We start from the raw sequence: 13,158 nt of genomic DNA, 5'->3' as shown, positions 1-13,158 counted from the left end.
AAGGATCAATTCAACTCCAATAAACGAGAGGATAACCACAAAACTACGTCAAGAAAACAGTTAAAAATCGAAATATATACTTGACTTAGTCTAAATAGATCTGTTTCTAAATAGTTTTTCTTCTATCGAAAAGATATTCAGAACTTAATTGGTCGTTTGACAATGTATAACCTGAAGCTGACTTAGCCTCACATGTATATGCCATACAATATATGTCACCCAAATAGGTACAAGAGGAGATTCCAAAAAAAGTTGAAAAAATGCTGAAATTATTGCTAAAAATGGATAGTTAACCAAAACCATAGATAAGATAATGATGATACATAAACCCAATAGGAAACATCACAAAATGCCCAATGATTTTATTTCCAGTTATCTTCATACTATTTGGAAAACTAATTCTACGAAGATTGAATGGAGGTGGTTCTCCCATCACCAATTTGGATATGTGGCTTGCGGAATACAGATCGATAAGGCCACCAGTCCAACCAGAGCCCATTCTTGGTACCCAACACATCACGGAGCATGCTACTTATAAGATATCACACGCTAAGGCATACTTGGATAGGCTGTCTTACCAATCAGCTGCTCTGTTCAAACAGGTGCGAATTAAAATTGGTGATTGGTCTTTCAACTGTTAACAGTCACCTCTTTGCTACGGTCATCACGGGGTTGCTGCTGATGCATGGTAAAGGAAGAAACTGCATATCACGTCATCAGTGAATTCTCAGCGCCCACTCACGTGTAAGTTTCAAGTCTTATTGTTTACCCAGAGACGTCAAAAATTTACGGTCAGTTTCGTAGGATTCTGGTAGTTTTAGGAGGGTAGGTAGTGTTAACTAAGAAATATCGAGCTTAACTTCATTTAGATAAAAGATCGGCATGAAGTTTACGACTCAAACCAAAACTTTATAAAGGTATGAAAGTCTCTAAAAGATGGACGATCTTATATAAATAGCGGATCGTAACTGAGATGAATTAGATAGAAACATAGATGAATGATGAAAAGTGGAGTCTATGTATAGAAGTAGATGTAGAAAGGCTGATAAGGAAGATGTAGGAAACAGGAAGTCCCTCTAGTTGTTATAGTATTAACTTACCTATGATTCCCATTCTGTAATAAAAACTTCCATATCTAACATAAGATTGTTTTTTAAAGATGTCCATCAATTCATTCGACTGCCTGTTAATTCCATTGTAGATACCTTGAAGTACCGATTTGGTTCTCGAATGGATCAGGTACATGTAAAGTAAAAACATGATACTACCCGTGTATAAATATATATAATATATCTGCAAATGGAAATATTTCGGTCTAGTTAAAAAAAATTATATTATCATTATTATTATTGATAATGATTCAGCTCAAAATGGTGCCAACAACAAATCGGTGTAGCCATAGTCTTTATTCGCATCAGATTTCTTTTTTATTTCGCCGGAAAAGTGTAAATTTAATAAACGCGGAATGTTTTTTTGAGAAAATTGAGTAAAACTTTGAAGAAACGCAACTGAAACTTTTTAAAAAATTTATGGTAGTGAACTTTTATCACGTATTTGTGTTTTTAAGTGTTTTAAATAGTTTTTAGATACCTCAAAGTCCACTAGGTACAGAATTCGTATGTATGCAAAGAGAAGATAACGCAGAAGAGATTATAGAGAACGTTGATATAGAAATAGACAAATATAAAACAAAGTTCGACAAAAACTATGGGAGTGAGAGAAGTGGACAGAAATAGATATAGAAACGCCAAGATGAAATAGGGGAATTGGCAAAAGAGAAAAAGGAAGCACTTATAAACACGATACAGTACCGGATGATAGGTAAAAAATTGTTAGAAATCGAACAAACAACTACAAATCAACCGAAATCAACTGCGAAATATTCCCAGCAGAAATTGAGGCGGACTTATACTGTGGTAACAAAAAGAAAACATACTGCAAGTAATTAATATTATAGAAGAAGAATGGACGAGGAACAGATCTCATTGTATGATAATAATCACGTACTGGAAATAATACTAGAGAATGTTGTACCAATAATTACAAAAAATCGGAGAGGACCTAAGGAATTTCTGGTAGCGTTGGGAACATTGATACACACTTTTTAAGCTACTACTACAGCAATACACACAATTACACTGGCTGACGCGTTTCGATAAGTTATTGCAACGTTTGAGCGAAGAAATCAAGTAAAAAGGACCTCATTCGGCTATGGAGAAAGTGTTGTTTCATCAAGACAATATCCCAGCTCACAAATCCGTTCTGAAATGAATGAAAATTGATGAATAGCTACCTCATGCACCCTATTTGCCAGATTCAATGCCCTCGGATTATTTTCTGTTGCCAGACTTCGGTGGTCAAAGATTTTCCAACAATTAAGAGGTCATGTCGGCTGTTGATAGCTATTTTGAGGAACTTGACGATTCTTATTATGAAAAGGGTATTGAACTTATTGAACATGGCTGGGAAAAGTGTTTAGAGATAAAAGGAGATTACTTTGAAAAATAAATATATTTTTTTCCAGTTTTTAGTTTTGGGCCAGGTACTTCTGGTAAAATCTGAGAATCAAAAATGAAAATTATTTAGATACGTTAGTCACACATAATTTTAGATTAGGAAATACAATTGGAATCACATGTGAAATGTCTCATTTCAGAAGATCGAGAGTTTTAAAGCATAGAATTAGTGATGGAGTGATATTTTCGTAACAACTTTCATCTAAACTTTCTATTCCTATCAATAAATGTACAAATACGTTGACCTAGCCTAATTTTTAAAAAATTACTTTTGATTGGCTTAATAATTGCCGTTTTTTGCCGTGAAATTCTACGAATTTGCCGTTAGTTATTTGAAACATCTTAACACATAAGTTAGCGAGCCACGGCCTGTGTTCCCTACGTACGGCAATTATATTTGAACATAAAAATAACTGCCGCTTAATTCGCCGTTCAAGAAATCATCGTTGGTAAATCAACGATGATTTCTTGGAGCACATCGGAGTCGGGTGCAAGTTGGGAAATAACAATTTTCCATATAAACTTGCAATAATTTGCGATAATACTTTTCAACAAAATATTTTTTTGTTACTCAATTTTCAGATCGTTATTTCAATCAATTTGGCATAAATATTCTTATAAACCACCTCATCGTCTGGTCTTATCTAATAATATGTTGAATCAATTTGGCATAAATATTCTTATAAACTACCTCATCGTCTGATCTTATCTAATAATATGTTGTCAAGGCCATTTGAATGTAATTTTCTTTAATATAAGTAAAACAACTGATATATAAAAAATGCAGTTCTTATCGTATACGGCAAGTTGAACGTTAACTGTACATTTTTTTATCAGTACTTCAGACGAATTTAATTATGCACTAAATTCCATGTCAAATCTCACAAAAATTTCTTACGCTTTTTGGTCTTTTATTCCTAGTTTCTGAGTGAACTAAGTGATAAAATGAATTTTTTCTACGACCGTGCGTTTTAACCCACTTTCCCGCACGCATTTTAGTTTTGAAAGTGTCACTTTCCCGCACTAGTGCGGGAAAGTGACATTCTTCAAAGGAGAAACAACTATCAAACCACCCGGGTTTGATATCGTTGCTATGACAACCCAAGCGTGTAATTGTTACTAAAACTTCAAAGTTGTTCAAAACGTCTTGGAAGTGACCAAATAAGAACAATCTTCTTCTAAATTACACCACATTAAACCGAATCCGATACAATTCATTCGACGAAGAACTTCCCGAAGCCATTTTGAAGGCTGCAAATGAAGCTAATTCCGAGCTGTTACCTGCTAAATCTAGACTAACGTATGAGAAGCAATACGACCATTTTGTTACATGGTATAAGGAGAAAGGGTCAAAAACTTATAATGAAGAGGTAGTTCTGCCGTATTTTTCAGACTTTAGTAAGGTTTTGAAATCTAATACATTATGGTCCCGCTATTCGATGGTAAAAAGTTTAGTAAAAATAAAACAAAATTTGGATATAGGAAATTTCCATAAGCTAACGTTGTTTCTTAAACCAAAAAATATTGGTTTTCGAGCACAGAAAGCAGAAGTTTTTACCAAAGAAGATATATCCAGGGTTATGCTAGATCACGATGAGGTATACCTGATGATTAAAGTGTGTACTATTTTGGCTGGCACTCTCCGCAGATCCGAGCTTGTAAATATCACTGTCGACGACATTCAAGATAAAGGCAACCTAATTGTTGTGAAAATTTCTGATTCCAAAAATCATTCGTCAAGATCATTTGTTTTATCTGAAGAAATAAATGATGGAACCTATTTGACGCTGTACAAAAACTAGGCAGATTTACGACCACCTACCACGCCACACCGCCGATTTTTTATTCATTATAAGAATGGAAAATGCTCAGTTCAATGCGTTGGCGTAAACACTTTTGGTAAGATGCTGCATATTTACGCCTACCTAATTCAGAACGTTATACAGGACACAGTTTCAGATGTTCTTCGGCAACGTTCCTAGCAGACTCCGGCGAAGAAATAACCAACCTAAAGCGCCTCGGTGGCTGGAAGTATACTATTGTCGCTGAGGGCTATTTGTAGGACTCCGAGAATCAGAAGAAAAAAATATCAAATAAAATTCTCTGTACTACAAATGACTTAAAACCGTTGCCGTCACCATCATCGTCATCTTTATGCGACCTGCAACCGATGCAATCCTCATCGACGTCATCTTCCTTCCAGTTGAAACCAAATAACTCCACTGGACCGGCAATTCTTACTAGTCTACAGAATGCAACAAATTGTGTTTTCAATATTAATATTTATAATAATTAGTAGTTTTTAGTTAAAGTTTTGTATATTATTATGTTATGTTGGAATAGAATAATTTTGAAGGCTGCAAATGAAGCTAATTCCGAGCTGTTACCTGCTAAATCTAGACTAAGGTATGAGAAGCAATACGACCATTTTGTTACATGGTATAAGGAGAAAGGGTCCAAAACTTATAATGAAGAGGTAGTTCTGCCGTATTTTTCAGACCTTAGTAAGGTTTTGAAATCTAATACATTATGGTCCCGCTATTCGATGGTAAAAAGTTTAGTAAAAATAAAACATAATTTGGGTATAGGAAACTTCCATAAGCTAACGTCGTTTCTTAAACAAAAAAACATTGGTTTTCGAGCATAGAAAGCGCAAGTTTTTAGTTTTTACTGAAGAAGATATATCCAGGGTTATGCTAGCTCCCGATGAGGTATACCTGATGATTAAAGTGAGTACCATTTTTGCACTGGTTGGCGCTCTCCGCAGATCCGAGCTTGTAAATATTACTGTCGTTCGGGACAACTGCAGTCGCGTGCGGGAAAGTATCACTTTCCGCACTTGTTAGGAAAATAACTATTTCATAGAAATCTAATTGTGTTAAAGCTCAAACCAAGTTGAATGACCTTTCCTATAACAAATTTAAAGTTTCCACATCAATCTTCAATTTATGAGCTTTTGGAAACTATAACCTGGATTCGGGTAGGTCAGCGATCAGCTGATTGCGGATTCTAGCAAAGAACGAGATTTATATTTAGTGAAATCTTAAATTTAAAACATGTTCTTGAAGAACTTTTGATTTTTAGATTCAATCTCTGATACCGATGCATTCTTGAACAGTAAGTATACATGAATTGAAAAAACATAGATGTAATCACGTGTTCATCCTAGAGAAAGTTCAATATTACAAATATTTCATTGCTCTCATAAGGGAAATTTACGTTTACGTTTTAAAGTTGATGCCGAAACATTTACAGTGATGCAATGGCATTTTTTGTACGGCAAATTGAGCGGTAATTATTGATGCATTCAAATGCCATAGCCGCACGTTGGGAAGCACTTTTTTCTAGGGGGTATCCCGCTGATTAATGCGTTAAGATAGCGAACAATATGTATTTTAGTTAATAAAATACCACGTCTTTTCCTATATCCTATATAATTTATCAATAGGTTCAAATTTAACTGCCGTACCTAGGGAAGCGGTTTTTTAAATTATTTTAACCATTAAAATAATGAATTAAGCGGTTTTTCAGGGTGTGGCTCGCTAATTTTATATGAGAAATTGCTATTTTCCGACTTTGCTCGATCCCGATGTGGTCCGGATAAATCAACGATGATTTCTTGAACGGCAAATTGAGCGGCAATCATTTATGTATTCAAATACAATTGCCGTACGCTAGCTTATGTGTTAAGATAGCGGACCAGAGGTTTTTTTAAATAACTAAAGGCAATTTCTTGGAATTTCACGGCAAAAAAACGGCAATTGTTGAGATAATGAAAAATCATTTTTGAAAAAATTTGTCCGCTAGTTTAAAGTACGTTAAATGTACAGCAGTCTTGAAACTAATATAATTTGATATTTGAAAGTCTGCTTATACGTGCAAAACTAGTCGAAGTAGCACTCATCAAACAGATAATTTATTTTTGTTTTTTTTTAAATTGAGGTTATGTGTAATACTAATTTAGACTTTTACATATGACATTACAAAGCCAATAAGCCCTTTAATTTCTTTACTACTACCCTACCCTACTTTAGGTATGATGTAATTTATAGATGATTCCTACGATAGTGACCAATTTATTTATTCAAATACTCACATCATGTTGTACGCCTCCTTTCTCTGTAATAGATCGTGTTATAGAAAATGCTATTCCTATCAATACCAATATTTTCGCATAAAATGCCGAAAGTACGTATGTTAAGATTTCACTAAAAAAATTAATCCGAATTAACTGATAATTAGAGAATTATTTGATTTTATTGCTTGATTAGTATTTTCAATTTTTAAAAATTACTACATACAATGACGTTTCAAAACATGATTTATTGAAATACAATAACAAATGTTAAAATATATTTTTCTGTAAGCTACGGCAACTGCTATTTTCAGGTCATTTCCACCATTGCCGGAGTCTATTCTACGTAAAAATTGATGGAAAACATAATTTTGCTCTGGAAGTAATTGAGGGACTAATTCAATAACAATTAAAGGATGATTGTGATATTCCATTGTAGAGTCATAATGAAATCCAGTATCATTGAATATGGACAACTCCTTGCACATTAAATTTCGACGGCGCGTGGTATCTATTTCTGCTCGAACAATTCTCCTAGCCTGTGATTGATCTGGAGTTTCTATCGCTCTTCTAGCTACCCGCTGCTGAGCATGTCTTTCTTAACGACGTTGGGTCTGAAGAGGTGTTTCAGCAGCTCTCAAATCACTTTGTCGCCTTGCTTGCTGTGGTCTTCTCAGCTCTGCATGAACCGAAGATTTTTTTGCTGCATGGGCCCGTGAAGATTTTTTAGATAATGTAGATTTACGCTTCCGAGGCATTTTTTAGACATACGCTTTCAGTGACAGCTGAAAATACCAATGGTACCTAACCGCAAAAATTCCAAACAGCTGAAACTATAGTCAATGGAACTGGAGGTTTGAATTTCATTACTGTATGTTAGATGGCGCTGAAGTAGCAAAATGTTGATAATTTTATTTTATTTTTGTAAAAAATATACTATGTTACTTCTAGTACCTCCCTGAATATGTGTACAAAGTTTCATGATGATTCGTCAAGTAGTTTTTGCGTGGAAGCGTAACAAACATCCACGCTTTCACATTTATATTATATAAAATATATAGTAAGGATGGAAACAGAAAATACATAATCTACTTTGTAACTGAGACTATTTCATAAAACTAAATGTTTGCACTCACTCTTCTAGTTGTCTTCCTTTCTTTTTCTTCTGATGCTGATGCTTTTGATTCTTTTCGCGTGGATATTCAATATCTAATGTCGGCAAAGAATGATGTAATCTAGAATATATAAAAATTAAGATATTAGAAATGTACATATAATTTTGGCAATATAATGATCATCATTTCTCCAATTTCTTACCTAGACCTTTTTTTATATAGTTTTGTTAATAAATTGTCATGTTTTTAGGCCTCTTTAATTCAAACTTGGTTCAAAAACCGTTATCTGTTTTTAAGCACTGCTACTAAAGTTTTGAAATAAACAACTTAATTCAAATATTTATTATTTTTCGAAATATTCTCCATTAAGATCAATACACTTTGGCATACATTTGAACCAATTGTCGAAGCATTTTTTCCATTCCGATTGAGGTTCCAAAGAATGTGATTTTAACGTATGAACCGCTTCTTCAGATTTACGGGAATTGCGGAAATCATTGGGTGTCAAACAAGGACTTACGGTGGATGATCCCTCAATTCGATTTTTTAAATGTTCGAAAACGTTTTTGTTCTGCGATCTTCTTCTGCGATTGATATTTAAGGAGATATTGAGTTCTAAAAGTGTCTTAACGTGACTATGTCATTTGGGGTGACTTTTTATATGAATATTCCAACATTATTAACCTTTGTCTTGGTCATAGACATTGCAGCTCAAACAAATATACTTTGTCATGGTTTTACTTCAAAATTGATAGAAAAAAAGCACCAAAGATTTATTTTCAAACTTTTATTACTATTAAACAATATTTTTCACTCTTATAGCTACAAAAACGTATAGGTAAACTTGAAAAAGTGGAAAACCATGGGATTCAAAAGTTGTTAACTACAAACTAAAACAGTAAGCAAGGGTGATTACCGCATCTTCTGCGCCTTCGGTAATTTTCTGCGCCTTCGATACCTCAATCAAAACGACATCCTCCGGTGGTATTCTTCCAATAATTGAGTATTCGACTCCAATGTATTTTTATGGGGTTGGTGGTAATGTATAGTGTTGTAGAGTGATGTAATAAATCTTATGTTATTTAATTCACACTATCCGATTTGCTCCATAATAATATGTGAACTGGGATTACAATTTTAAGACACTCTTGCCTCTTCGGGTGAGCATTAAATTGATGATCCAATCCTCAATAACTTGGAAATCCAAACATCCATTACCGGTAAGGTAAAAAAGTGCATTTAAAAACCGCCGCCTTCCATTTAGGTTAATCATAAATTTTAGACTTGGTAATAAATATATACTGAAGCAAGCTCACCCTCTATATTTTCACAAAGTATAAGGAAAATTTTTCTGAATATTTGATCCCATGATTTTGTAATAATTTCTGATTTTCCTGGATCATCGATTGGATTGTAAATATTAGCTTACAGGATCCCTCACAGCTCCGCATCACGAAATGAAATAAATTTTCATGTTGTTCTTCACTTAATATTTTGTCACTGGACACAACAGTTGACGATTAGGCATTATATCTGAAAAAATAAACAGAAAATTGTGGGGTACTAGAATCTGATTTTCGAACATGTACCAAAGTTACCTTCATATGTTAATATTTGTTACTTGAATGAAATTATATTGTGGATGAGTTTTTCAATTATTCTCTACAAAAACTTATTTCTACTTACTAAAATGTACTTACCAAATTTAGATGTTTTAACTAGTTTTTTCTACCCAGCAGAAAGCTTACACACTTTACCTGTTCACATATTAGCAGTTAAAACACTAGGTGCTGTCAAAACGGATGTCATATTGCTAAATTTCACATTTTTACAAATAAGTCCCATATAAAGAGGATTCGGGATCAGAATTAGTCACCTTTTCAGATTCAACATGTTTAAAAGATAAAATATAATTTTTCCCTAAGTAATACCAAAGCTGCAAAGCTTTCCCAGCTTACGATATATAAAAGTTTATCAAAACTGATAAATTTAACGTTAAATATTGATTTATATATGTTTTACTTTGAAGTAAAGCCATTTCGATATATTGTTGGTAATTTGGTAATAATTTGATCTCTACACTTACCTAGAAGATGTTTTCTAGTATAGCCCATGATTTTTAAAAGGTGTAAAGCCAATTAAATTGACTGATTTTTCAATTTTAAATAACTTTTTGAACAATTTTGTAACAATAAAACGATACGAAAATCAAATAACATATTAATCATGACGTAATGTCGTTTAAGCATTCCACAAATGCCCTTTTTCTCATAAATAAAATATGAATGATTTTTGCATATCTCTAATATCAAAATAACATTTCCCATCACTTCTAAATTGGAAATAAAAGCAACTCACATCTGCTTTTTTTATGTTCAAAACGAGACGTTCTGTATAGATTTCTCAATCGACACAGAATAAATCACGCATGCCGTCACATTACTTTTTATGCACACTGCATCAAATTAAAACAGAAAATCTATTTGCAGTGACTATAATTCTCACCTCAATATATCCACACGTATCGAAACTAAATACTGTGTAATTTGATTACCCTCACAATATCCCCCAAATTATATCACTTCAGTTTGTCTTACAGAGAAAATTAAACTCCACATTACCTGTTTTCCATCGTAAGGTTAAATCAGTACTAGTTTCAGAAAATATAATCGAACCTATTTTCGCGAATCGTACTTGCCCGATAATTTTAATACAAATAACAGATTTCAATCATTCAGCATCATTCGCATTGTTATGTCAACTTGTAAAGTTGAACGTATTTGATATATCAAATAATGATTCTTTGGAGTACTTAACAATGAGCTATTTAAAGTTTAATACGAAAATTTGTTGAATCCTGTATGTAAATATAACTTATATAAATTCTCAGGGCTAGCACCAAAAAACTTCTAGAGAATCATAACCTCAAAACTAAACTGTAGTATTAGATCAGAATACCAAATTAGAGCAGAAGTACCCGGATGGTCCAAGAAAAGCATACAAAATATATGCATCCTTTAAGCCTTGAGCTTTAATAAGATCCAACCTGATTCGGAAATACTTACACACGTTTAATCACCTACCAAAAGAATAAAGTTCCGACATGGCTTCCAAGATGCACTAGACTAGAGGACAGACTTGCTAAAGTAGGAATGGATAAACCCCTTTATAAGAACTAAGCCTGTCTGGAGAAATGACTACAGGACAATAGAGAACCAAATTTTGCCTTGTCGGAGTATTTCCGCTTCAATGGATACCTAGATAAAGCAGAGGACGTAAATGACGAAACACATTTCTATTCAGAGCATTATACTTGCTATCTTTGGAGGCTAGAGTCATTCCACATCCTAAACTTTCTGAAAGGGGTGAGATTCGTGGATCAAGTGAATCAGCAGAATAGACAATACGAGTAAATATGATGCTTTGAGCTATACTTGTTAGGTACATACTTTTTGACGGAAACCCAACTCGACTTTTGCATATTTGAATCAATAGTAGATATATTTCTCAACAGATATCTCCAGTGAAACACTATAGTGTCAACAGAACGAAGCATCTCAATGTTATCATGAGAGATAATCTCAACGAAATATTTGAGGAACATTGGAATCAGTGACCACCAAGATACTCAAAGTTAATACCATTACATTATTTTCCTCTAGAATGTCTAATATATTGAACCATCTAATGGTAACATCAGGCTGAAGCTATCTGAAATATCACAGACGGGCTTTTCCGTTACCTGGTAGCGTACTAAGTAAAGGGTGGAAAACATCTGCTGCGTTGAAAGCAATAAAGGGAAGTTTGTGATTTTTTATTTTCAATCAAATTTAGTTCCTCATTCATTAACCCTATAATTGATTTGGGGTTAAGTCATATACTTTTTTACTATGTCTTACTGTCTTTTATTTTAATTCCTTTTCCCTTCCATTTTATCTCCTTTGCCTTTGCTGCTTCTTTTACTATTTCAGTTCGTGCCTTTTGCCCTCCTCTATAATTTTCACTTGTCATTTTGGATTCGAACGGTCTCTTGGAAACTCTGTTTTCGGTCATATATTTTATCTCTAATTGGTTCTTTTCTTAGTTTTACCTAATATATTTCTGATATTACGTTTTTGTTTCTTGAGGAATCTCATTTCCATTGCATTTATATAGACTATTTGATTTAGATTCAATCTCCATGTCTTTACATAATTTCTATTTTTCTTTTTTTTTTTGTTGTATTTGTTACTTCTTTTTCTCAAAGAATGATGCTTCCATTATATTGAATAGTTCCTTAACATTATAAAAGTTTTCATCTATATCTTGCTCTAGTCCGCCATTACTATGTACTATTACTCCTAGATATTGACACAAACTCGTCCACGACATGGACCATGCAGCCGGTCCTTTTCGATTATGTTAAAGGAATCAAAAGTTTGTACGAATGCGTTTTGATAAACGGCGACGATTGGTTTATATTGTTTTTATAAAATCAGTTTTTAAGAGGGCCTTTTTGTTTGTCTACTTTCTGGAACCGAATTATCGAGAGAATCTTTTTGTATAAATAGTCGCTGCTTTATCAGCGAGGAAGCCAGTGAATGTTTGAATGTCATATTGAGCGGATCTAAAAAGTAAAACGGTGGATTCAAATAAAGTATGAGTTAGTGAATAGTTAAGTATTGAATAGCTCATTAACTCCATATAGATTTTCATCTATTTCCTGTTCTAGTTCGCCATTACTTTATATTACTGTTCTTAGGTATTGACACGACATGGAGCATGAAGCCGATCCTGCTCGGTTATAATAAAATAATCTAAAGTTTGACGAATGCGGAAATAATCAGAAATCCTATCTACAAGTTTTGATGTACGGCGACGATTTGTTTATATTGTTTTTATATAATCAATTCCTAAGAATACCTTTTTGTTTATCTACTTTCTAGAATGAAATTATCGAGAAATTCTTTTTGTATAAATAGCCGCTTATCAGTAAATAATTGAATGTAATAGTGAGCGGATTGAAAAAAGTGAAACGGTGGATTCAAATAAAGTATAGTGAATAGTATTAGTGGATAATTATTATGAATAGAGAGTAGTTGAGTGTTTAGTGCATATGTAATTGTTTCTAAAGTGAGTGTATAAATAAATTAAGTAAGTGAGAAACATTTTGTGTATCAAAACAATATAAAAAAGTCGCTGTCGTATGAAAACATGTAAATAGCCTATCTGAAAATTGCCACATTCGCTAATCATTAGATTCTTCCAACATAGTCGAACAGAACCGGGTTCACGGTCCATGTGATTTTTTTTTGTATTTAGTATTAACAAAAATTATTGCAGAAGAAATCTCAAGTAGCGGCATGAGCCAGGGATTTAGACAAAATAGATCAACCATAGACGCTATATTCATCTTAAGACAGATTGCCGAAAAGGCCATAGAGTACAATAAAACCAGACTTAACAAAAGCAT

At 33.4% G+C, this 13,158-nt stretch overlaps 1 protein-coding gene across 1 annotated transcript in view; it reads right to left on the bottom strand.

The window, feature by feature from the left end:
* Positions 1-10,424, bottom strand: part of LOC130446558 (proton channel OtopLc-like) — a 31,117-nt gene extending 20,693 nt beyond the window's left edge. Inside the window, exons 1-4 of the mRNA XM_056782892.1 lie at positions 10,328-10,424; positions 7,728-7,826; positions 6,613-6,724; positions 1,101-1,293 (exon numbers count right to left, since the gene is read on the bottom strand). Coding sequence (XP_056638870.1) covers positions 1,101-1,293; positions 6,613-6,724; positions 7,728-7,826; positions 10,328-10,338 — 415 coding nt within the window. The 5' untranslated portion in view covers positions 10,339-10,424. The remainder of the gene's footprint in view (positions 1-1,100; positions 1,294-6,612; positions 6,725-7,727; positions 7,827-10,327) is intronic.
* Between the last annotated feature and the right edge of the window lie 2,734 nt (positions 10,425-13,158).

The sequence above is a fragment of the Diorhabda sublineata genome, chromosome 7 (assembly GCF_026230105.1).
Source record: "Diorhabda sublineata isolate icDioSubl1.1 chromosome 7, icDioSubl1.1, whole genome shotgun sequence".
NCBI classification, from domain to species: Eukaryota; Metazoa; Arthropoda; class Insecta; order Coleoptera; family Chrysomelidae; genus Diorhabda; species Diorhabda sublineata.
This window is presented reverse-complemented; position numbering and strand designations above follow the sequence as displayed.